Source organism: Ahaetulla prasina, chromosome 4 (genome assembly GCF_028640845.1).
Source record: "Ahaetulla prasina isolate Xishuangbanna chromosome 4, ASM2864084v1, whole genome shotgun sequence".
Classification (NCBI taxonomy): Eukaryota; Metazoa; Chordata; class Lepidosauria; order Squamata; family Colubridae; genus Ahaetulla; species Ahaetulla prasina.
Window position 1 is genome coordinate 11,515,463 of NC_080542.1, and position 25,171 is coordinate 11,540,633.

Below are 25,171 nucleotides of genomic sequence, written 5' to 3' on the forward strand. Positions count from 1 at the left end.
GTCCGCCAGGCTTAAAGTTGCCAAGGTCGGAGACCGCTGTTTTATACCCTTACAATCATTGCAGCATCCTTATAGTTCACGTGATCAAAATTCAGCCGCTTGGCAATTGACTCATATTTGTGACAGTTGCAGGATTCAGGTAATAACCATGTGACTAACTTAACAACTGTTAACAACTGTAAAATGGGGCCAGAAAAATGCACTCATGTTTCACTTAGTAACATAAATTTTGGGCTCAGTTGTGGTGGTAAATCGAGGACTGGTTGTACAATAGCAGGGAGAGAGGCCTGAGGGAGAAATAACAAGAAAAGTGTTATTTTTTCCAAACCAGCCAATTAAAATGCGGGCGTGAGCATTGATTAGCAAAAGGCGGGGACTCCGCAGCCCGCGTTTTTTTTTTTTTTAATAGACGTCAATTGGATGCCAGGAGCGACGCAGCGCGGAGCTTCGACCAATGGGCTTGGAGAATTCGTTTACGTCAGTCGCCCAAAGCTACGTCAGCCCATGCCCTCTTTTAATGTGGAGACCCCTTTGATATTATTGGTAGTTCGATAGCAGCCTATGGCAATGTAGTTAAAATGATTGAAGGAAGTTCTAGCCATAGACAGAGCTAGCCTTGGGTATAGGTGGGACCAAAATGAACGGCCGACGAGGGAAAAGACTGCAGCTAAGGGAAACAGTTGATGTGATAGTCCCGTGGTCTAATCTCACTGCGAACAATAGCCCACGCCATGCTGAGTGACAGCACATATAGCCTATCCTGTCTTGCAGCCTCGACTCTTTCCTCTGCTCTCTCCTCGGAGTTATCGAACCAGCTTGCTTCGTCGTCGTCCCCTCCCAGCCCCTCCTCCCCGTGCTCTTGATTGGCTTGGCGCTTGATCGGTATCCAATGAGCGCGCCCGGGGTAGGAAGACTCTTACCTCAGAGAGCGGACGAGTCGTGAAAAAAAGAGTGGGCGGAGCTCTCCCAGACCCGGCTGCGCGGCGCAGAGGGCAGCTGGGGCGCCATTTTGTGAGGCGTTCGGAGCTCGAATGAGGCGAGCGTAGCTGTGAAAAAGAGAGGGCGAAGCGGTGTACGGTTACACAAAATTAGACATTTAGATTAAGCAAAGCGGCGGCGCGCTGGATCTGGGGCCTCCCGGTGAGTTCGTTGCCTGAAGAAAAACGCCTGAGGGAAAAGAGTGGCGACGGTTCTTCTTTTTTTCCCCCCCTCCCGCTTGTGTGTTTGTGTGAGAGGGGGAGGGGAGTTCGCATAATGGTTTCGCCCACACGCCCCCTCAGTTTTTGGTCTCCGCGGCGGTCTTTCTGGACTCGCACCTCCTTTCTCCCCCCCCCATCCCTCCGTTCAATGTATTGGTGTCATCCAAGCCGATGGCTTAGTTGGGAGAGACCATTATGCTCGGCATAAAGGGGGTGGGGGTGGAAGGAAGACTTGCTTTAATGGTGGTTCTCCCGTTCTGCGAAAGAGAGGAAAACGTGTGTCCGTCCGTCTGTGTGTGTGTTTGCGGTACGTTACGCGTGGATGGGGTGGTAAGAAATGCTCAAACGTGTGGGAAGTGATAATTGTGTGCCGAGTAGCCGCCTGAATGTATAAAAAAACGTGTGAGGATGCGCGCGCAGGTCCCCCGTTCCCAGGTATGGCTGCCGGTTTAAGGCGAGGGAAACGCGTGCTTGGATGGGGCCTGCCTGACCTTTATGGGGCCGTTTGGGGTCGGATCTCATTCGTCTAATCCGGATTGGCAGTCCAGGAAGACAAGATGCCAAATGCCCTCAGCAAAGGGGGCGGGGCGTGCAGCGAACCCGCATTTTAACCCGGAAAGTTAAGCATTGACAAATCCAGGCAGTGGATGGGAGACCACTAGGAGATCCCAGGGCTGTAAAACTGATTTTTTTTTTTGAAAAAAAGCAAAATACATACCTTGGAAGGAAGGTAGCCAGCCGTAAACAGTTGCCCTATTTATTTATGTGTATATATATTATGTTATATTATTGTGTGTGTGTGTGTGTGTGTATACATACATATACATATTGTGTGTATATGTATACATATACATATACCTAGATATTTCTTTGTAAGGCGCAATATGAAGATTTTAACCCCGGGGATGGTTAAAAAAATGCCTAAAAGCATTAGAATTTGCACACCGTATTGCGCGCTTACCACGATCAGATTGTGATTTATTTTTTTGCAGATTTTTTTTTTTTAAAAAACAAGTACTCTTCGTAAGCTAGCGAGGCTGAATCGCGGATGGTAAAAAGGTCTAAGAGCATCAGGACTTTGCACGCTTAACACAATCAGATTGTGATATTTTTTTTCTCCTAGCGAGGCTGAATTGCGGATGGTAAAAAGGTCTAAGAGCATCAGGACTTTGCACACTTACCACAATCAGATTGTGATTTCTGGCAGATTTAAAAAACAACAACACACACTTAAATACTAGGAAGGTTGAATTGTAGATGGTAAAATGCCTAAAAGCATCAGAATTTGCACACTATCGCACACATACCACAATCATTGTGAATTTTGGCAGGTTTTTTAAAAAACACACTTCATACTAGGGAGGTTGAATTGTGGATGGTAAAATGCCTAGAAGCATCAGAATTTGCACACTATCGCACACTTACCACAATCATTGTGAATTTTGGCAGGTTTTTTAAAAAACATTTCATACTAGGGAGGTTGAATTGTGGATGGTAAAATGCCTAGAAGCATCAGGAATTGGCACACTATTGCACACTTACCACAATCAGATTGTGATTCTTGGCAGATTTAAAAAAAAACACATTTAAATATTAGGGAGGTTGAATTGTGGAGGGTAAAATGCCTAAAAGCATCAGGAATTGGCACACTATATGTTGGGCAGCTATCTGATGTACATTTACGTTGGAGCAATAAACATAGGTACTATTTCATGTATTACTACAATAGACATTTAAAGGATTTGGCACTTCCGGGATGCATGTTCGTTTTGAAACAAGTAGATAGCATTTTTTGTAATAGAAATGTATTCCTTAAGTATAAACAAATGCAGTTGCATTCAGTATGAATTTGCTCCCACAAAAGACTGACACAAAAATACTTCTTGGTATTTTTTTTTTTAAAGGTGAGGTAGTTTTATTTGTGCTGATTTCTGTAAGCGACACAAACTTCAGAAGGGCCTGCTTTATATTTTTAGTGCAAAGGCAAGTTTCTGAATTAACTTGGCTTTTAAATGCATTAACTCCTAATGCATTTCTTTGTTAAACTTGTGCTTAATGTTTCAAACTTGCACGAGCTCGCACCAGCTTCAGATTTAGAAGGAAGTCTCCGCTTTGCTTGCAGTCCCTGGTATGAAAAATGAAACTTTGAAAAGCAGTTTGTATCGTAAGGCTGATAGGTTCGTCTCATGTTGAAAGCCAGGATGCCTTTTTTGTTGTTGTTCTTATTTCATAACAAGACAGTGTTGGCAAGAAAGCCATGCCAGTCATGGCACTTTTAAAAATGCGGTTGTAGGTTGGCCAGATGCAAGAATTCTGCATGTGTTAATAGAGCCCGAGGTTACCTTGCTACCAACCCAGTTATTAGAAGTTGTAATGTAGGAGGTGGAACTGTAATGCAAATAACCTAAGAACACTCTGGGTACACAGGGCAGATAATCCTCGACTTAAAGCCATTTGAAGTTGCAACAGCACTGAAAATGTCTTACAATCATTTTTCACATGACCCTTGCAGCATTTTCATGGTCACGATCAAAATTCGGACACTTGACAACTAGCATGTATTCAGGATGGATGCCGTGTCCATCATGTGATCCCCGTTTGTGAACTTCTGACAAAAGCGGAGTCAACGCATTTAAACTGGGTTGAAGTTAACTTGACAATTGTAGTGATTCACTTAACCGCCGCAAGAAAAACCGTAAAATGAGGCAAAATTCACTTAACTGTCTTGCTTAGCAAAGGAGTCATCTGTGGTCGTGAGGACCACTTTATAGTTCATAATTCATGAATCTCATCATAGCACCGTATGTAATCCTCAGCATGAAAAAGGCACAGATTCACCAGTCATAAGTTACACATTACACACACACACACACACACACACACGGAAATGATGAATTTTTCCAATATTATTATTGTACTGTAGTGAATGAGTTATAACGGCAAGGATTTGCTCTAGCCCAGGATTTAAATCAACAAGTAGGCAATCCTAAGTGAAATATCTGGTCTTTGACCATCCACCAATACAGGTACAACCAAAGTCAAGCCAAAAATTTAATGTTAACTAAGCGAGACATTTGTTAAGTGAGTTTTGCCCCATTTTACGACTTTTCTTGCCACATTTGTTAAGTGAATCATTGCAGTTAAGTTAGACATGGTTGTTAAGTAATCTGGCTTCCTCATTGATTTTTCTTGTCAGAAGGTCTCAAGCTGGGATTACGTGACCCCAGGACACTGACCGTCATAAATATGAACCATTTGCCAAGAGTCTAAATTTTGATCACATGATCTTGGGGATGCTGAAACGGTTGTATATAGGAAAATTAGTTCTAAGTCACTTTTTTCAACAATGTAACTTGGAACAAACTTGTAAATCAAGGACTATCTATAACACTCTTGCAATTTTTAAACTTGCCTAGCTTTCTGTTACCAAAACTTACCAGTCCCAACAATCAGGAAAGCTTCCATGGCGATACGCAGCTTGAATTGCTGAACAGCTTGTGTAAGCTGATCTGGAAAAGCTTTTTCTGATCGTCTGAATAGAGACTGAGGTTTACTTACACATTACTCTGTTTTTCTCTGATAAATTCCAAAATGGCTTCTTAAAGCTTGCACCTTACTCCATTTGGGATCAGGCTGATCATTTGAAAGGCAGGCTGTTTCTCCCCCACCCCGCCCCACCCCCAGTGAAAAGAGCACCGAGGAGATGTCCAGGAAAAGTGAAATGAATACAGGTATAATCCCCGAGTTACAACAGTTCACTTAGTGACCATTTGAAGTTATTTGATAAACCACCCCCTCCCCAAGTGTTACAACACAGTCCGAAAATGACCAATGTTGCAGCAGCATGGCAGTCGTTCATTGTTAAATGAACGACTGCAGAGGCACCTCAGCTGCCTTTCCTCCCCCCCTCCCCAGGTGTCCACAATTACTTCCCCTCTCCCATCCTGCCACATCAGACTCGCCTTGCGGGAGATCTGTCCCTTTGCCGTGGTTTCTTTGAGAGCGGGACGATTTCGCTTCCAGCACCTGATCGGCTTGCAAACGTTTTGCGCCGAGACTGGAAGCTTCTGGGATGGGAGGTTGTGTGATCTCACGGGACTTCAGAACGAGAGATCACTAACCCACCCCTCCCCCCACCCCAGCTTCTAGTCTCCGCGCAAAACCTTTTGCAAGCCGTCGGGAGACTTTGAGGGAGTGAAATCGCGCATCCTCCAAAGCATCCCATTGGCTTGCAAACCTTTTGCGTGGCGACTGGAAGATTCCGGGCGCCGTGATCTTGCGCAGCAGAGAGGCTGGAGAGGAGACAGCTTGCTAGATCTTCGCAAGGTAAGTGGCCCGGCGTGGCAGGATGGGGGGGTGGGCAAACAGTTGTGGGGAGCATGAGGTATCTCAGTGGGCCAGGGGGAGACCTTGGCTGGTCTTAAGCAGATGGCCTGTCCATCACTAGGACCCCATAGCCTCTTCCACCCTGAAATATCTCATGTGCATTTAATGACTTGTGCAGTCAATTAGCGAACGCATGGGTGAAAGCAGGCAGTTTTTACGTGATTCACTTCAACGACTCCTCCGGTTACGAACGTAATTGGCAGGCTCCATGTTCGTAACTCAAGTATGATAGAATGTGAAAATAGGTGGGTGACTTCTTTGTCCCAGTTACCTGGCATTTGAGTGTTGGTGAGCGGAAAGATAAATAAATGGGGATATGGGTGAAATCAGAATTCTAAAAATTTCTATTGCCAGGACTTTTACCACTATAACGAAAACCTAGTAGAAGACCAACGTGTGCACTTTTTGTATAGATCTTGCCTCTTTTCCCTTGATCCTTTTCTGTGTGTGTGTGTGTGTGTGTGTGTGTGTGTGTGTGTGTGTGTGTGTGTGTGTGTGTGTGTATGTATGGCATGTTCACGTGCTCAGTTTTCCTCCTCTTTGCTTTAGCGATCTGTATGAGCTACCTATCACAAGCTTGTAGGTGACTTTGAAGTCGTCCAGCACGACTCGTTGGCAACAAACAGACATGGCAAGATCAAGGTGGTACCTTAGTCACGCCTGAGTGACTGCTGTGAGATTGGAGTAGCCACATGGGACCGGAAGCTGGTGTTCTCTGGGGTGGGGTGGGGAAAACTGGGAGATGTGGGCAAAGTTTCTGGGGTACCCTTGACTCATCCTGTCCCTTCTCCTTTCACAGGGCAGCAAGGAGAAAACCCCCAACCCTTCCTTCACTGGAGCTCAGCTTGTTTTTATTTTTATTTTTTTTTAAACCCCCTACCCACCCCACTACACGCACACCCTCCCCCACTGTCTCAGTACAAGTTGTTTTAATAAAATGGTGCCTTTTCGGCCCAGTGTTGCCTTGCAGTCAAGCAAAAAAAAAAAAAAAAGCTGGATTGAAAAATGTAATTTTGGGGGAAAAAATCACCTTTTTTTTTTCCCTGCAGCAGCTGGGTTAGAGGAAGAACCTTTTAGCCTCCTATGAGCTGGCCTTTCTTAGGTCATTTTTAGAATGAAATGGTATTCAGAAGGGCTTGGATTATTTTCTGCCAGGAATGCTCTCTCCTCTACCAGGTTTTGCCGTAACCGTGGCTGGAATGAGAGCTTGAAAGGGGGGGAGAAAAAGGACAGAAAAAAGAAAAAAAAATCGTTATTGACTTTGACCTTTTTACACCTCCCGTTTTTCTAATCTGGGCTATTTTTATTTTTGTTTTTTTACAGCGAGATTTTTTTGATCGTCAGCTACAGTAAGTTATTCCAATTTTTTTCCATTTTTTTTCCTGCCTTTCCACTGATTTCCTTTTTATCGTTGTTGCTAGTTACTTTATTGATATTATTGCTGCAATAATGGTGGTGACTGTGACTATGATGATGTGTTGCTGATGGTGATGATTTAAAAAAAAATGACTGCTGATTTTTAAACCAGATGAAAATGGAGTTTTTCTGAATGATCCTAACTGACTCTGGGCTTTTATATAACCCCTTGGGGGGGAAAAAAACACATTACACAAACCAGGTTTTTAAAACACGATTTTTTTTTAAAAAAAAGAAAGAAAAGTGGATTGATCACATGTAACTCTTTTTTTTTCCCCTCCCTCACTGATCGCCTGGCTGCCAAGAACAGAACGTGATAACCTCTCCAGAACTTACTTGAACAACTCAGGAAGTTCCTACGCTTTTTTTTTTATTTTTTATTTTTCATTTTTAAATATTTTATTTCTATACGATTTTTCAATTGTTGCTGCACTGTTGTCTCTGGGGCTGGTCACACTCTCTAGCAGTGACAGCCTCTTCCCCGGTCAGAGGCCCCACTCCGCCCCTTCATGCCCTCTCAGTTCCCATCCTGGTCTTTTCCTCTGCACCGTCCCACCCCCCACCCCCCTTACAAGCGCCGTCATGGATGCCCAGTCTGGAGTTACAGAGGCAGCTACCAGCGGAGCCTTGCATGGAGCAGGGGCATACCCATCTTGGCTGATGGTAAGGGGCTGCATTGGTTTAATTCCAGGCCATCCCCCCTTAAAGGTCTTGCTTAAAAGTGTACGCACCTGTATAGCATATCGGAGTTCGAACCCTGGCATCACAAATAAAATGGCCTTTTCAGAAGCGTTATGGAACTGCGTACAGGTAGACTTGGACTTACACGTATTGGTTTAGTGGCTGTTCAAAGTTACAACGACACTAGGGGAGGGGGAAGTGGCTTACGACCGTTTCTCACATTTAACAACCATTGCAGCATGTCAGTGGTCACACGATCGAAATTCAAGCTCTTGGCGACTGGCACGTATTTGTAACGGTTGCAGTGTCCTAGGGGTCAGGTGATTTTCCCCATTTGCGACCTGCGCAACCAGCTTCCGATAAGCAAAGTCAATTGGGGGGTGGGTGGGATACCAGATTCACATCAGGACCGCACGACTCACTTAACAGCTGCAGTGGTTCGTTTAACAACTGTGGCACAAAGGTCAGAAAAGGGGGCAGGACTCAACAACTACCTTGCTTAGCAACAAAAAGGAACGGGCTCAATTGTGGTCGTAAGTCAAGGACTACCTGTAATGTGTAGATCCAGCTGCTAACAGAGATAATTGATCTTGGGGAAATGGCAAAATATATTGAAAACTAGTGGAGCTGCAATGGACTCCAATACTGGGTTAAACGATCTCCCAGTTGTTTTTTTTAAGTCTTTCAAATTCAGAATTGGGTAGGACACATGTAATAAAAAAAAATTCTTGGAATTTCAGAGTACATCGTTATGAAATAATGCAACTGCAGTCCCTGTGGGTTTTCTAAATGCTTTGCAAATATCACAAAATGCAGTTCTTGTCTGCTGTAATATACATAAAGGCTAAACAAAGGGAAAGAAATATAGAGACAATTCAGGCACTCAGTTTGGAAAGTTGTATAATAAACAACAAATGCAACGTTAACCAAAATACTGTGGGAAACGTGATAGACTTGCTACTCTAAAAGTTTCAGAATGCGGGAAATCTATAATGTAATACAGGGGACTCCAAACTTAGCAACATGAAAACAACGTCCAGAATTCCTCAGCCAGCCATGCTGGCTAGTGAATTCTTGGAGTTGAAGTCCACAAGTCGTAACGTTGCCAAGGTTGGAAAACCCTGCAATAGAACAATATGGGAAGAAGAGGAGGTAGATTATTTCTAAATTGGCCTATATCTTTCTCCATCATCATCATTGATCAGTGGTAGAGGCTTTAGCACAACGGGTACCTGTGAACAAATTGTGTGATACCTCTGCAAAACGTTTAGCTTCTTCTACGGTTTTCATGGGTTCGGTTTTATAATAGTTGAAGGATTATTACTTCCTTGGACCAATGGGAGTTACAATGACCAGCAACTTAACAATTTTGCTTAAATGAGCCAAGCTCATTTGCTCTCTTATTTTGTGAAGAGAGGCTGCAGGAAATGGGATTGTTGAGTTTTTGACAAGATTTAAGACATGGAAAGTTAAACAGAAGGCCTGTATCAGCCTAGAATGTAATATTTAAATGAAAGGATTTTAAACTACAGGAAGGCTGATTCTGACTGAATGTATTAACAAATAGGCATGTTTGGCATTGTCACGTATGGGGACAGAAATAACCTGTGTTTTTTTTTCCCCCATTCAAAATGTTTGGCTCCTTGAGCAGAATTTCTTGTCTCTTGGGTATAGAGAATCCACATCAGCCGCTGGGCATCTATGAAGTAGTCACTCTCCCCAAGTCTGATCTACTTTACAATTTTCAGCAAAACTACAGTGAAGATGGAACTACTACCCTGTTTCCCCGAAAATAAGACCATCCCCTGATAATAAGCCCAATCGGGCTTTTGAGCACGTGCGCTAAAATAAGCCTGCCCCGAAAATAAGCCCTCCCTGAAAACATTTAACCGCAGAGCTGGACATTAGGTAAGGCGGCAAGAGGCGCCCCATCTTGCTCCACCCGCCCCAAAATAATAAAATCACGAAAATAAGGCTGAGGGCTTATTTGAGGGTTCAAAAAAAATGTAAGACAGGGTCTTATTTTCATGAAAACACGGTACCTAGAGAAATCCTAGAGAAAAAGCAAGAGGATGTAGACCCCACAAATCAATATTTTGAAAAGACTTTCCAGTAAAGAAACCATTCCCACCCCTTGAGGCTGGCTAGGATTTTAACATCTTACAGATTTTTGCCAGGCTCGATTTGGTTAAAATTGCAGCGAGGCCTGCTTTTCAAAGAAGCGGTGGCTTTCCCTTTCCTACCTGCCTTAGAATTCAGGCAGAAATGAAAATAACATCCCACTAGTGCCACTGCAGAAACTGAACAGAAATAAGGTAGGATTTAATAGAATTTATTGGCCAAGTGTGATTGGACACACAAGGAATTTGTGCGTCCAATCATAAAATATATATATATATATATCCAAATCCAATCAAAAAAAAAACCAGAAGAAGTGAGGAGCAGTGAAGCAAACAGCCTATTTCAAACAAAGCTTTTTGCTTTGCTCTTCATTAGAGGAATGAGAATTTAGTTTCTTTGAAGCACAAGAAGGAGTGGAGAAGAGACGCCTTAAGTGGATTTATTTAATCCTGTCTACATATAAGTAACATCAAAGCTGTGGTTCAGTGTTTAGGGATAAGTCAGTATCAGGCAGCAAAGAGAGAAGAACCTTAGTCAGATGGACTAGCCACAGGGTTCAAGTTCAGTACTGGCAATGAAAGTCATTCCTACTTTTTTAAAAGGGCCTCTGTGGCTCAGACTGGTAAGACAGTCTGTTATTAACACAGCTGCTTGCAATTACTGCAGGTTCAAGTCCCACCAGGCCCAAGGTTGACTCAGCCTTCCATCCTTTATAAGGTAGGTAAAATGAGGACCCAGATTGTTGGGGGCAATAAGTTGACTTTGTATATAAATATATAAATAGGATGAAGACTATTGCTAACATAGTGTAAGCCGCCCTGAGTCTTCGGAGAAGGGCGGGATATAAATGCAAAATAAAATAAAAATAAAAAATCTTGTTTCCACTAGTCCTTGCTGCTCTTGCTCTTAGTTCATGTGTGAGCACCTGCATTAAATGTGCATCTGTCCATTCACATCTGGCTAGATAGCTGTGTGCTCATTAGCTGGGACTGAAAAGTTGGGACGGGCAGAAACAAAACATGCAATCTCCTGGGAACTTGGTTGCAAGAAAAAGCTTGAGAGTCTTCCAACCACCAAAGCCAATCTTTATTGTCTCAATTCCTGTCTTGTAAGCAGCCTGAGGGGAAAATGCGCACAGTACGTGGATAAAGGAAATGCTACTCCAGGCCCATACCAAAATTAGACTGTAACCAGATAGGCCTCCCGTGAGAGTTTGCACAGGAGTGAAGTTCCAGCAGTAATAAAAGCTATCCATTTGCTCAGGTGCCTTCCTAAAATCACATCAAATACATTAATGCATAAAAGGGACGTACAGGTATTTGAATTCAAAACAAGAAGGTGCTTTGGTTCTCTGCACAGTCTGTCAGCAGCACCTTAAAAGACGCTGTTCCCTTTTTCTGACCTTCACGGCTCCTGCACGTAATGAGAAGTCAAAAGCTTTCAGAGTGCTACTAGAAAGACAACAGTGCGCATGGCCATGTACAAAGCACCACATAAAAATGCGGTGCCTTTCTAACACATAGCCTAAATCTGCAGACAGAGCCCTTTGGCAAAATTAGTTCCTGTAAATCTTCCCTAATTTGGATTGCGCTCTTAACTCTTAGAAATCCTGCAAGAATATCCTTACATTGAAGATGCAGGTTAGAACATACAGAATCCCGAAAATGTTAGGCGCCCTTTATTTATAAACTTATTTATTCATCTTCAATTTTAAAGAAGAAATCGGGGAAGATTGCCCGTTGATAATGAGAGTACCTTTATTAATCGCCTCTGAACTGAAGTCCGCTGGGCTTCCCGCATTTGTCTTATCTATGCCCCTGCTTGTACTGACCAAAGCACGTATTGAAATGGTAGATTGCGTTTTCCTGAGAATGCTGCTTGGAACAGAACTAAGGTAGGAGTCCTATTGATATTGTTCAGTTTGACAGTGGGAGAAAAAAATGGATATGGAAGCAGCTTGAGTTGCTGAAGGCCATTGCATCCATTAGACAAAATTGTTTTCATATATACAATCCTCGTACAGCTTTCCCCGCCCCCCCCCCCCGCCCCCGAGATAGTGGACTATGGTAGGCTACTAGTTAAAAATATCTCCCTTTTCTTTGTCCTTAATTTTTGTTTTTCAGGAAAGTTTTTTTTTTCTAGTGTTGACATTTTTTTGTGTGTGTGCCAAAATGCTGTATCTTATCCCTAGGAAGGATGCACCTGTGATTTCCCAGCATGCCTCACGCCGGTAGCTTTTCTTTCTGAGAAAGTGCTACCTGGCAGATGATGCCCCCGAAATGTGTGCGTTTGTGTTTTTCTTTGCAGTTGGTTATATATTGTGTAAAAAGCTATGACATCTGACTGCTTTTCCTTTTCGCTGACCCATCTTTTTCTCCCTTTCCCTGGCCTTGGCAGCAGGTTAGCTTTTCTGCTGCGTGGGTGAACTATGGCCAGCAACGTCACCAACAAGACAGATCCCCGTTCCCTCAATTCCCGCGTCTTCATTGGAAACCTCAATACCCTCGTGGTCAAGAAATCCGACGTGGAAGCCATCTTTTCCAAGTACGGCAAGATTGTGGGTTGCTCCGTGCACAAGGGCTTTGCGTTTGTGCAGTATGTGAACGAGCGCAACGCCCGCTCTGCAGTAGCGGGAGAGGATGGCAGGATGATAGCAGGCCAGGTCCTTGGTAAGTAGACGACTTCCAGGGTTGGCCCTTCAGGTCTTCATCATCCCAATGAAATTGCCGGTGCGGTTCTTCGGGCAGAGAACAACTTCAGCTTGTTTCTCTTTTTGCCTTGTTCAACCTGGGGTCTGCTAATATAGCCCCAGCAGTTCCTTGTGCAAGCAAGATACATGTTTCAGCCTTTGTGTGTGTGTGTGTCTGTGTTAGATTTCTGGTATTGTAGGAATAGAAAACGAAGAGTGAAAGGAAAATGGAAGCAGTTAATAGTGGACTACAGAAGGAATAGATCAGACATCCAACCCTTGGTTATCAATGGAGACCAAGTGGAGCAAGTGGCCAGTTTTGTGTGTTATCCTAAAAAGAGGACCCGCCCTGGGGCGCTCAAATTGCAGCACTGGTCAAAAGGGCCCAGAAAGAGATTATATCACCTGAGACTTCTCAGGAAACAACAACTGAATGAAACACTGTTGGTTACCTTCTTCCACTGCACCGTAGAGAGTATTTTAACTTACTGCACCTCTATGGTTTGCCAATTGCACAGCGGTAGATAGGACAGCGCTCCAGAGGGTCAATGTCATTGCCCAGAGGATCATTGGTTGCCCTCCTTGGAAGAGTTTTATAGCTCCTGCTGCCTTAAGAAAGTTAAAAGCATTCTTAAAGATCCATCTCATCCTGAGCACTTTTTTTTTTTGAACTATTACCATCTGGCAGACGGTACAGGACAATAAGAACAAGGACAAATAGGCTGAAAAACAGCTTCTATCCCAGAGCAGTAATTATTGAATTCTACTGTATAATATAATAATGCAGTATCAGGGATTTTCAGTTCAATTGTATAGAATGTGAAGGATGTGTGTTTTATTTTTATAGTTTTCTTATATACAATGAAGATGGCATTTAATTTCATTGCGTGAGGTGCAATGACGATAATTAAACTAAACTAATTAAATAAAATATATTGGGGAGGGAAGTATTTCAACGTTCCTACAGAGTAGATTCCTGATCTGATCTACTTGATCGGGCTGACAAGCAGTCACAGAAAGCAGATTTTTATGATGTAGAACTCTTATCCAAATGGAAATATTCTTGGCCTGTCTTTGCCTCGATCTAAGAACTTTCTGCAACCTGAGAACAGGAGGGTAAATTTAAAGAACGTGCAATATCCTATTTGATATTTACACCTTTCCTGGAACCAGACTAGAGAAAAGCACACACATGTATGTCTTTTTTTTTTTTAAGGATATATAAGCTCGTTGGCTTCACTGAGACAAGCTTAAGATTGGTGGACTTTGTCTGAACCCAAATTACTAAAACCTCATCACCAACCAGAGACCGCAGATTCATTCCCCTCCTGCCGATTTACGGCTCTGAAAATAAATGTCACAAGAATGAGTAGCTCGGGAGTGTCCTGCTTGACATGTTAATAATAATAATTAAAAAAAAAATTGGAAGCCAAGAAGAATCTCAAGGTTTCCCCTTTCAAGAAAAGCTCCCTTCCCCCTTCTCGTTGGGACCTGCCTATTAATGTCAGATGCAAAAATACCTGCTCTAATTCAGACGTGCTTTTCCGAAGGCAACATTTCCCCCCCCCCCAACCCCCTTACCAGCAGAAGACAAAATTGCTGATAATTTCCCCACTCAATATCCCACCTCTCTAGGAAGATTTTTTTTAGCTTATTCTCTCGCCTCCCGCTTAGCCGGTTGTTTATGAAAGGTGAAAGTAGGTTTTCTTCAACAACAAAAGCGAAGAAGGGAGGGCGTTTTCTAGGTAACTTGAGCCTCTGAAATAATTGTGTTCGATGAACATGCTACACAGTTTGGATCCTCCTGCTGCTAAACAGGCAGCTCTTTTAGCCCCAGCCTGCCCTGGCTTTTTATGATGGTGTGCCACAGCTTGCAGGAAAGTACAATTAGTCCACGACCTAGCGACCCAAGGAAGAAAACCTTAAGCGAGACTGTTTGTTCAGCTAGTTCCCCCTCCCTGCCATTTTACGACCCTCCTTTCTTGCCAGCTGTTTTTAACAGTTAGATTGTTCAGTGAAGCGCTACACCCCTTAAATTAGCACCGTGGCTGTTAAAGGAACCCGCTTCCTCAGTTGCTTGTCAGAAGGTCGCCATCGCATGACCCCCGAGACACCGCAAGCATCACAAATCGGTGACCAAGTGCCTGAATTTTGATCATGTGACCCGGAGGGGGGATGCTGCAAGGGTCCTAAGTGTGAACAAACGCATCATAAGTCACTCTTTTTTTCCCCGGTGCCGTGGCAGCTGTTGAACGGTCTCTAAATGAACTGTTGTAAGTCGGAGGGCTTCCTGTATTGGTTTCTGCTTTCCATTATTGCATGGAAAGTTGTAACAACATGTAACGAGATGTTTGCAGGCACGCTGCCGTGTTTACCCAGGAAGATGCTAGGCGCTCTCCTTTATTGGATGTCAAAAAAAGAAAGAAAAAAAGGCTGGGTCATCCTATGCCAGACTACTTAGATCAGGGGTGTCAAACTCGCGGCGTCACGTGATGTATCGTAACTTTTCCCCTTGGCTAAATCGGGTGTGGGCGTGGCCAGCGTGTGACACAGCCAGCCCTGACTTAGATGAGCCATGGTAGCGCAGTGCTTTTTAGAAGGCAGTATTGCAGGCTAACTCACTGCTCGCTGCCAGGAGTTCGATTGTTGACCAGCTCAAGGTTGACTCGGCCTTCCGGCCTTCCATCCTCCCAAGGACGATAAAATGGGGACCCCAGATGGTTTGTGGGCAATACGATGACTCTAAACCGCTTGATAGAGGGCTGTAAAGCACTGTGAAGTCTTAAGTACTATTGCTACTTCAATTTGCATTAGAATCTGGCCTCCGAGGTTTTCCCAGTTCTTACGATTTTATAAATGTTTTCGATAAAAGAATAGCAGAGTTGGAAGGGAATTTGGAGGTCCTCTAGTCCAACCCCCTGCTCACTGGAGCGCCCACAACTTCTGGAGGCTAGCGGTTCCACTGACTGATAGTTGTAACTGTCAGGAAATTTCTCCTTAGTTTTAGGTTGGAGCTCTCCTTGTTTATTTTCCATTCGTTGCTTCTTGTTCTGCCTTCATATAAAGCAATGCTTTATCTAATTTACTGATAATACAAGGCGGAGAGTAATGCGATAACATTCAGAAAGGGACATGCTTGGAATATATGCATTGAAACCCTGAAATCAAAATCGCATGTAGATTTGGGAAAAGCCGCGGTTCATTGTATATATGGAAAAAACGTTCTAGGCATCTATTGGATAGTATATGAGACCGTAATGTGGTGGCTTAAAAATTAACATAAATAGGTTGCCTTGGGAGAAGATTACTGTCCAGATCAGAGGTCAGCAACTCATGGCTCTGGAGCCGCATGTGGCTCTTTCATTTCTCTGTTGCTGCTCCCTGTCGCCGAGATTGGCGCCCCAATTTTGAGAGAACCTTCCGGTTGGAGGGGGAAAAGCACGGCGCACCAGGATGAGACTATGGCAAAGGGCGGGTTTTCTGATTGACTCCACAATTGATAATGGCTTTCGGTTAGGACAGGTAGAGGAAAAAGGACGCCGCACTAGGAGGAGACTCTATGGGGAAACCAGACCTCCGGTCAGCTCCAGAATTGTACAGGGGGAGGGGTGGGGGGCGCTTCTGATTAGGACCTTTGTGGCTCCCGGTGTTTTATGTGGGAAACGGGTCTAAATGGCTCTTTGTGTGTTTAAAGTTGCCGACCCCTGATCCAGATCATGAGCAATACAATTCTGCCCTCTTCAGTGCAAGGCAAAGTATATTTGGAGTTTTGCCTTCAGTTCAAGGCGCCACAATTTAAGAAGAATATTCACATAATGGCCACTTAACATCAAGGCAAATGTTTTAAAAACAGCTGGGATTGAAGCACGGTGTACGAAGTGTAACTTCCAATATTTGAAAAGTGGTCAGGCAGAAAATGAGAGCACAGTTTATTCTCGGCACGAGAACAGTACAAATAGGAGGCAGATTTGGGCTAAACCTAAACGTCCCCAACAGCACTTTTTGAAAGTGGAGCAGAGACCCTTAGAAATGGGTGGACATTTTGCAGGGTGGATTTGATTTAAATCCATCGATTTAAATCACGATTTATTTTTTTTAAAGAGCAACTGTCTTTGCCCCGTTGCAGCTCCTCTTCTGCCCTGCTGTCGACTCACCGACAGTCGCAATATAGAGCCTCATACGCTACATAACTAAGCTCCATTTCATGATGGAGAAACTAAATCATTAATGTATCTTAAAATAGAAAACTACTTTTAAATAGATTTTTTACTCCAAAAGCATTTTATTAAAATAAATTTGATAAAAATAAAAAAAACATCTGATGTTTTTTATTTTTTTAAAAAAAATCATCAATTTTTATCCACCCTAGAAGTGAGACTAGTCCGAAGCTGCCATAGCTAAAGATGAAACAGGAAAGACAAAACAAAAAAAAAACACCACACAACCAAACAGGAATGCTGTCTTGAAGGATCCCTTCGGGGAGCTAAGGAAACAAAAGGAAAATATGTCACCAGACAAAGGAAGTTGAGGCCTGAGCACATTGGAAACTTGCCTCAGATCCTATCAACAGCGACTAGATGGGCAAATTAAGGCAAGAGTAGCTGCCAGCCTTGTGAATCAAGGAAGTAGGGCCTGTGGGAGATAAAAGGAGCCTTGAAGGCCGGCCACTGCTTTGAATTCAGAGTTTCCATCCTTCTAAGTTAGTGCCTGGCGGCCTAGTTAACAAGCACGTAAGTGGACGCAAGAAAGAACAAATGCACAGTGTAACTAACACTAAGTTTTGCTATTAACTTGGAATTCCCCCAGGTATGTGTGTGTGTGTGAATGTTTTCTGTGTATTCCAAAGAACTGGTTGCGCCTCAGTGCTTGGCTGAAAGGGATTTGAGTGTCTCTCTCTATTGACCAAGGCTGTGTGTTGCCTGCTCTTGGCTTCACCTGTCTGGAGAACCCAGGTAGGAAGCAAGGGGGGTTGGTGGGGCTTACAAGACCTGCATGCCTTGACAGGCCGTGTGAATGGGACGACCATAAATTGAACCCCCGAACGTCTGTAACGCTTTCCTTTTCCAGATATTATAAGTAAAGACAGCTGGTAGATAACAATATTTTTTGGCCAGTCTTCTTTCTGGTGTTCTCCAAAATGTTGTAATCCTAATCTCCCAGATTCCTCAGCAATTCGCTAGGGACTTCTACTTTTTTTTTTATAAATGTATACATTTTCCTTTAACACAGGGGTCTCCAACCTTGGCAACTTTAAGACTTGTGGACTTCAACTCCCAGAATCCCTCAGCCAGCAAAGCAAAGCTGGCTGAGGGATTCTGGGAGTTGAAGTCCACAAGTCTTAAAGTTGCCAAGGTTGGAGACCCCCTGCTTTAACATATATAAGTATTTAATAGACAGCATATTGTCTGGCTCATTTTACATATACATAATAATAGTAATAATAATATTCTTTACTTGTATATAATATTATCCTTCCAACTTCTAATTTCTACCTTTATGATTTAACCATTGATAAAAGAAATCCCAAGTTAAAAAATACCCTGTGTCGTCTTTATCCTTTATCCTTAGTGTGAATCTATCCATTTCCGCACAATCTTAATATATATTTTTTTGATTATATTTTCATCTGAAGGAGTTTCCTCATTTTTCCAATGTTGTGCAAATACAATTCTCGCTGCTGTCAAAACATGCCATATTAAACATGCATACCTTTTTATTATTATTATTAATTTTTTTGGCAAAATACCTAACAAGAATATTTCTGGCTTTAAATCTCTAATGTTGCTTTATCATTTCCTCTAACCATGGACGTATTTTCGTCCCCAAATTTTTTTTTGCCTTTGGGCAAGTCCGCCGTATATGGTAGTACAAGCCCCGGTATCTGATTGCATTTTCCACATTTGGCGGACGTGGTTTTAAACACCTTGGCAATTAGCTAGGGACTTGGGAGAAAGTTTGTTCTCCACCGGGTGAGAAAAGCCGCATTACCCGTATGGCAGCAGAATTGTAATTTTTTTTCTCCAAGAGCCTGTGGAGATCCTAGGTTTCAAACGGAGCTTCTGTGTCTCGTTCAGATATTAATCTGGCTGCGGAGCCGAAGTTGAACCGTGGTAAAGCTGGGGTGAAGAGATCGGCCACAGAGATGTACGGGTCAGTAGCCGCACCACCTTCTCCGTCCCCTCTAGTCAGGTCGGGATCCTTACGTTTACATTATTTTTAACTTCTCTCTCTCTCTCTCTCCTTTTTAATTTCCTAATTTAATTTTTTTTGGAATGGGCTCTGGAATGAGCAATGCCTCTCTGTCTTGCCGTATTGTCCAGCTTGGGTGCAAGAGGCATATATCCGATTGTGTTTGTGGGTGGGTGTGCGTGTGTCTGTGCGCTCACTCGGAGCAATCCATCTGACATGTCAGAAACCGCAGTGTGGCTTTGATGTTTTTGGGGGGTGGTGAAACGGGAATTACAGTGCCAAGCGGCAGATGGCTTTTTTAAACCAAAGGGGAGGGGAGGGAAGCGGCAATGCGGGGCGACGGAATTGGGTGGGACCCTGCTTGCTTTCACCTTTGCATTGTAACTAAACCATTTCACTTTTTTGCTAAATTGGGCTGTGAGCAGAACTCCTGGTGCTAATAGTTTAAAGGATTGTCTTGTGATCCCCCCAGCCCTTTAGAAGTGGGGGGCTGGGGTCCCCAATCTCCCCGAGACCTGACCGTGTGTTTCCGTGCTTTGTCTTTCAGGTCTTCATTTGACCTTGATTATGACTTCCAGCGTGACTATTACGACAGGTAATGTGGTGTCAAATTGCTCCACTCCGTTTTGTGTGTGTGTGTTTGTTTAATTCTGGTGGGGAAAAAACAGCTCTGAACCCAGATCACAAGCCCTAGAAAAGAAAAATCTTGTCGCCCAATTACACAGGCTAAATTGTATGTGTGTTTGAGAGAGAAAGAGATGCTTATCAAATACATGAATATATAATAGAAATACTTGTATCCAGTTTTAATTAAAACTTAATTAGATTTTTATCTTCGCTTAGCTCCACAAAATAGCTCTTGTATTAATGCCTTCAGGGCACACAACTCGAAGGCTAGACGGCAGCTCTTTGCCAAAAAAAGTATTGCTCTTCGGGCTGGCAGTCATACCCTCTTTTCAACAGTTCTACTAGAGAGCAGCACAATGTCCTCTCTATTTCTAGAGGTCGTTTGTACTGTATAGCTCACTCTCAGAAGTGTAATGTTCACTCATTGAGCAAGAGCCAGAGGTGAGGCAGTGTTGTAGCCCACTGGCAAAGCTGCAGAAGGGGAGAGGAAGAAGATGGAGGCAGTGCTTCATCAAAGAGATAGGTGCTTGGTTCATGGAATGCTCCCGTAGTAAGATGCCTGCAGTGCTGAATTTCCTGCAGATTCAACCAAAGGAAAGAGGCTGAGAAAGAACCCCAGCTCTGAGGCAGGATATAACGTCGTGGTGAAATTCATTCTCTGCATGGGGGTAATGCTGGCATCTTCAGCTAGGCTTGAACATCTAGAGCAGAGGTATACATAACTTGAGGCCCATGGGCCAGATGCGGCCCACGGGGTGGTTAAGTCTGGTCCTTAACAGGGTGGTTAACCCTGATGTGGTCTTCAATGAAATTGAAGGTTTGATAACCCTGCTCTAGAGAGATTTGTTAGAATAGATAATTCTGAGTCAGTAGGTGGACTCAATTGGCACACTTCCATTTTGTAATGTTATAAACAATTCTCCGGGGTGTGATGGGTTTGAGTCAGAGAAGTTTAAAACACACGCACACACTCACACTCCTCCAGTAAAGTGTTGCTGTAGAACAGAAGTACAGAACTAAGATCCCTACGGGTCTGCATGCAGGCTCCCAAAGACTTGGGCTCAAACTCCAGATCCAGTGAATCCGATTCAAATTTATAAAACGACACGAGGGAAACTGTTGGAACCTAAGCGTATCCATTCCATTTAATTCATGGAATGTGAGCTTAACGCTCTCATCCCCTTTTACTTCGTTAAGAAAAAAAAAGTCGTGCTGTGACTTCGTAGGGGGTAATCCATGCATGCCCCTTACCTCCCAAATGTTTAGATTAATGGGAATCCCTTGTCCTCCAAAGTTAAGAAGAAAATGGGTAGCTGGTGACTGTACTAACAAGATTTAAGAGAAGATTTTGGTCAACGAAGCTGTTGAACTGCTGTCTCGTTGCCTGGAGGCCGTACAGGTCTGGATGGGGAGAAACAGACTCAGACTCAATCCCTCCAAGACGGAGTGGCTGTGGATGCCGGCACCCCGGTACAGTCAGCTGCAACTGCAGCTGTCTGTTGGGGGCGAGTCACTGGCCCCAACAGAGAGGGTACGCAACTTGGGCGTTCTCCTGGATGGACGGCTGTCGTTTGAAGATCATTTGGCGGCCGTCTCCAGGAGAGCCTTTTACCAGGTTCGCCTGGTCCGCCAGTTGCGTCCCGTTCTGGACCGGGATGCCCTATGCACGGTCACTCATGCTCTCGTCACTTCCCGCCTGGATTATTGCAATGCTCTCTACATGGGGCTACCCCTGAAGTGCACTCGGAGACTCCAGTTAGTCCAGAATGCAGCTGCATGGGTGATCGAGGGAGCTCCTCGTTGCTCCCGGGTAACTCCGCTCCTGCGCAGTCTGCACTGGCTACCTGTGGTCTTTCAGGTGCGCTTCAAGGTTTTGGTTACCACCTTCAAAGCGCTCCATGGCTTAGGGTCCGGGTACTTACGGGACCGCCTGCTGTTACCTTATGCCTCCCATCAACCCGTACGCTCTCACAGAGAGGGTCTCCTCAGGGTGCCGTCCACCAAGCAATGCCAGCTGGCGGCCCCCAGGGGAAGGGCCTTCTCTGTTGGAGCACCTACTCTCTGGAACGACCTTCCCCCCGGCTTGCGCCAAATATCTGACCTTCGGACCTTTCGCCGGGAATTAAAAACTCACTTATTTATTCAAGCGGGACTGGATTGATTTTTTTAATTTTTAATTTTTAATCCTTTGTAATTTTATATGGGGTATTTTAGGTTAGGTCAATCTGACGGTTTTAATTCGGCCACTATTGAATAGGTATTTTAAATTGATATTTTAACTTTGTATACTTGCTGTTTTTATCTTTGGCTGTACAAAGTCCTTCGGGAGAAGGGCGGTATAAAAATTTAAATTAAAAAAAAAAATGTTTTGGGGGAGAGGGAAGAGGTAGCAGAGCAGAGTTTAAAACATAAGAATGCCTTCACTGGAGGTTTTTTTAAAAAATGACTGGGCTGCTACCTGTCTGAAACGGCATAGGGTCTCCTCCTTGAGCAGGGGGCTGGTTTAGAAGACCTCCAAGGTCCCTTCCGGTTCTAATCTGATTCTAAAATAATTCTGAGCCGTCTTCTTTAGCCGAGGGATACATTTCTGAGGTGTGGGGGTTGCAGAAAAGAGCCGAGCTGTTTCAAAAGAGAGTACATGATGCCCTCAATTAGCTTATCTAATTAGAAGAAAGGTATTTTGAGAAACCTCAGAAGAGATTTGCAGGGCGGTGGATTTGCAAAGCGGTTTTGAAGCTAAGGTGTATATTTTTTTTCCCCTTTCCTTTTCGGATTCTCCTAAGGATGTACAGCTACCAAGCACGAGTGCCCCCTCCTCCCCCCATTGCCAGGGCCGTGGTCCCTTCCAAACGCCAGCGGGTTTCTGGCAATACCTCTCGCAGAGGGAAGAGCGGATTCAACTCGAAGAGCGGGCAGCGGGGATCGTCCTCCAAATCTGGGAAATGTAGGTGTCGGAACGGGTCTATAGCAAATGGGGTGGGGGGTTGGGGAGAGATTTTGTGTATTATTTAAATTGGGTTATTCCAAAGTCTGTGCCCTCCTCCCTGTTTCAACCTGGCTGCAATGCCTCTTTGGAAGAAGGAGGAGGGATTTTTTTTTTAAAATCTCCCTTTTATGCGTTTCCTTGGGTATTTTTTAATGCTTATTTAATACACTCCAGTGCTTAAACTGCCAGTTAATTGAGCTTCCCTTCTGTGTTGCAGTGAAAGGAGATGACTTGCAAGCCATTAAGAAGGAACTGACCCAGATTAAGCAGAAAGTGGATTCTCTGCTGGAAAGCCTTGAGAAGATAGAGAAGGATCAAAGTAAATAGTGGGAGGGGAGACGGGGAAAGGGAGGGGAGGGAAGGGAGAGATAAACTGCCTGGAGATCTGCGTGGGGATGCATGCAGTGGCTTGAAACATCTGTTTAGGGTTCAGTTTTCGGGGGAGAGGGAGAAAGAAATCGAGGGCCATAAGATTCATGTTTGAATGTGGACAAAGCTTATGTCGGGAATGGCCAGTTTTCTTGGCCATAGATAGAATTTGGGACATCTTCAGAGGTGGTATTCAGTGCCGGCTCGTACCGGTTCTCCTGAACCGGTAGCAGAAATCGCGGGTGCGCCCGTCCACCCGCCCTGGCTCTATGCCATCCTATTTAGTCACGTTTTTGAGGCTGGGCACGTGCATGGAAAATGCACGCGCCAGCAAAGCGCATGAGCGCAAGGCTGGGCACTTGCGTGGACGGAGCATGAGCAAGCGAAGTAAGCACGCACGTGCTCACATTTGCAAACCAGTAGGGCAAGTAAGTGAATACCACCCCTGGACATTTTGTAGGTATAGAGTGGGCTTCTCTATTTACAGTGTAGCTTTTTAAGCTGTAACCCTTAGAGTCCTTCCTGCTAACCTCTTCCAGTCCCCCAAAATAACTTACCCATTGCACATGCTCACTAGGATCTTCCCTCTTTTAATGACCCTATAATCTCTTGCGGGGTGGAGTCTGGGCAGCTGAATGGAGCTGAGGATTTACTGGCCGGATGCCCTTCTTGTTGCTAGGGCGGAGTTTTTTCCCCCCAGCAGATGTATTCTCATTTTGCCCAGAGAGAAATATCTGCCTCTACCTAGGAACAAACTCACAGCTTCCTGATTGTGAGGCGAGAGCTCCCTCTCTAAGCTGCAGCAATAGAATCTTCCATGCATGGAGGAAAAGCAGGATACGAACTTCAGAAGCTGCTATCTCCCAAAAATATTGCTAACTAGTGGGCCGGTTTGTGGGATGGTTGAGAGGGGAAAAAAAAAAAAGGTTGGATCATCTTTCGTAACTGTTAAAGGTATCCCACCCCCCTCGCTTGGGAGTTTTCACTGCTAGGCAAACGATAGCAAACCCCAAAACCGTCCAGCGTTCTGATTCTCTGCCCGTCCTCTCCTCCCTTCCCAGAACTGAAGAACGACAAGTCGGAAGAAGAGCAAAGCAGCAGCTCGACCAAGAAAGAAGAGAGCAATGTGAAGATGGAGTCCGAGGCCGGGGCAGATGACTCGGCCGAGGAAGGGGACCTGCTGGACGACGACGACAACGAAGACCGGGGAGACGACCAGGTACGAAGCTGGAGAAGGCAGAGAGCCTCGAGTGAGGATGGCGGCTCTCCCCGTTTGCTAACTCGGCTCTTCTGCCTGTCCCCTTCTCTCTCCCAGTTGGAGTCCATCAAGGGCGACGATAAGGAACCGGAAGAAGGAGAAGACGACAGAGACAGTGCCAATGGCGAAGATGACTCCTAAGAGCTTAACATACCTCTCTCCCTTTCTGCTCCTTGGCCCACACGGCGTTCTTCTGATTGAGCCCCTCTCACACACACCCGTTCCCCTCTTCCCCCCCCCCCCCCATTTGCTGGCTGCTTCCTCACTGCCCTCTTCTCCCTCTCGCAGCCCTGTGTGTTTTACAATGTTTGTGTCTTCTGTTGGCATCCGCCCTTCGTCGTCGTCCGTCGTCGTCGCTCCACCTCCTTTTCCCTTCATCCGCTCCTCCTAGTTCAGTTCCATCCCTTGTAATTTTTTTTCCCTCTTAATTTTGATACCTCTTTATTGACTTAACAATAAAAAAAAGACGTATTGTTTTTAGATGGCTGGTTTGATGTGCGTTGGTGCGAACGGCGTTTTCGGCTGAAGGGGGAGGAGGACGTTGTACCCAGTCATGTTTTTTGGCAAATGTGTGCTTTTATTTATTTATTGATTAAATACATAGCTGCCCGTCTTACAACTACCATAGTTTTCGGAGTATAAGACGCACTCCCCCCTCAAAAAAAGAGGGTGGAAATGTTGCTGCGTCTTATACACTGAATACAGCTATTTTTAGAAACCCCACCCCGCACATCCCGTTTTCACCAAAAACGGGATGTGCAGAGCGCTTGGGAGGCTGGCAGAGTGCTCCTGGGGGCTGGGGAGGGCAAAAATGGGACATGTGGGGGGGTTGGGAGCACGAAAACGGGACGCACGGAGGGTTTGGGAGGCCTGTAGAGGGACGGGTGGGGGGCAAAAACGGTACGCGCGGAGACAAAAATTTTTTTTCTTGTTTTCCTCTTCAAAATCTTGGTGCATCTTATACTCCGGTGCGTCTTATAGTCCGAAAAACACGGTAACTCTGAACCGGGGTGGGGGCTTTCAATCGAAACCTCCAAAGCTGCATAAAAATCAATATTAAAACTATAAAAAAAAAGCAATGTTGGAAATATAATAAGCTGGTGCTAAATCAGACTTCTAATGTGCAGCAACCTCATGTTATCCCAAGCTAGGTCTGTCTTCAAAGCTTTACGGAGAGTCGGGAAAGTAGGCCTCCCAAATTTCGTGGAGCGGGGCGGTGGAGGTATTCCATAGGGCAGGGGCTGCCTCTC

General features: G+C 44.5%; 1 protein-coding gene across 8 annotated transcripts; it reads left to right on the plus strand.

Annotated features, from left to right (window-relative positions):
* Positions 1-967: 967 nt before the first annotated feature.
* Positions 968-24,130, plus strand: HNRNPC (heterogeneous nuclear ribonucleoprotein C). Of its 8 annotated transcripts, none has more exons than XM_058181044.1 (9): positions 970-1,140; positions 6,909-6,934; positions 12,201-12,472; positions 18,567-18,642; positions 19,229-19,276; positions 22,092-22,252; positions 22,512-22,613; positions 23,725-23,882; positions 23,979-24,130. In XM_058181044.1, exons 3-9 carry the CDS (start codon positions 12,232-12,234, stop codon positions 24,060-24,062), a joined length of 870 nt encoding a protein of 289 aa, XP_058037027.1. In that variant the 5' UTR covers positions 970-1,140; positions 6,909-6,934; positions 12,201-12,231; the 3' UTR covers positions 24,063-24,130. The 8 variants fall into 8 exon arrangements, with proteins under 8 accessions (XP_058037025.1, XP_058037022.1, XP_058037023.1 ...); XM_058181043.1 differs by having other exon boundaries at positions 971-1,140; positions 18,567-18,681; XM_058181042.1 differs by having other exon boundaries at positions 968-1,140; positions 23,725-24,130.
* Positions 24,131-25,171: the final 1,041 nt, after the last annotated feature.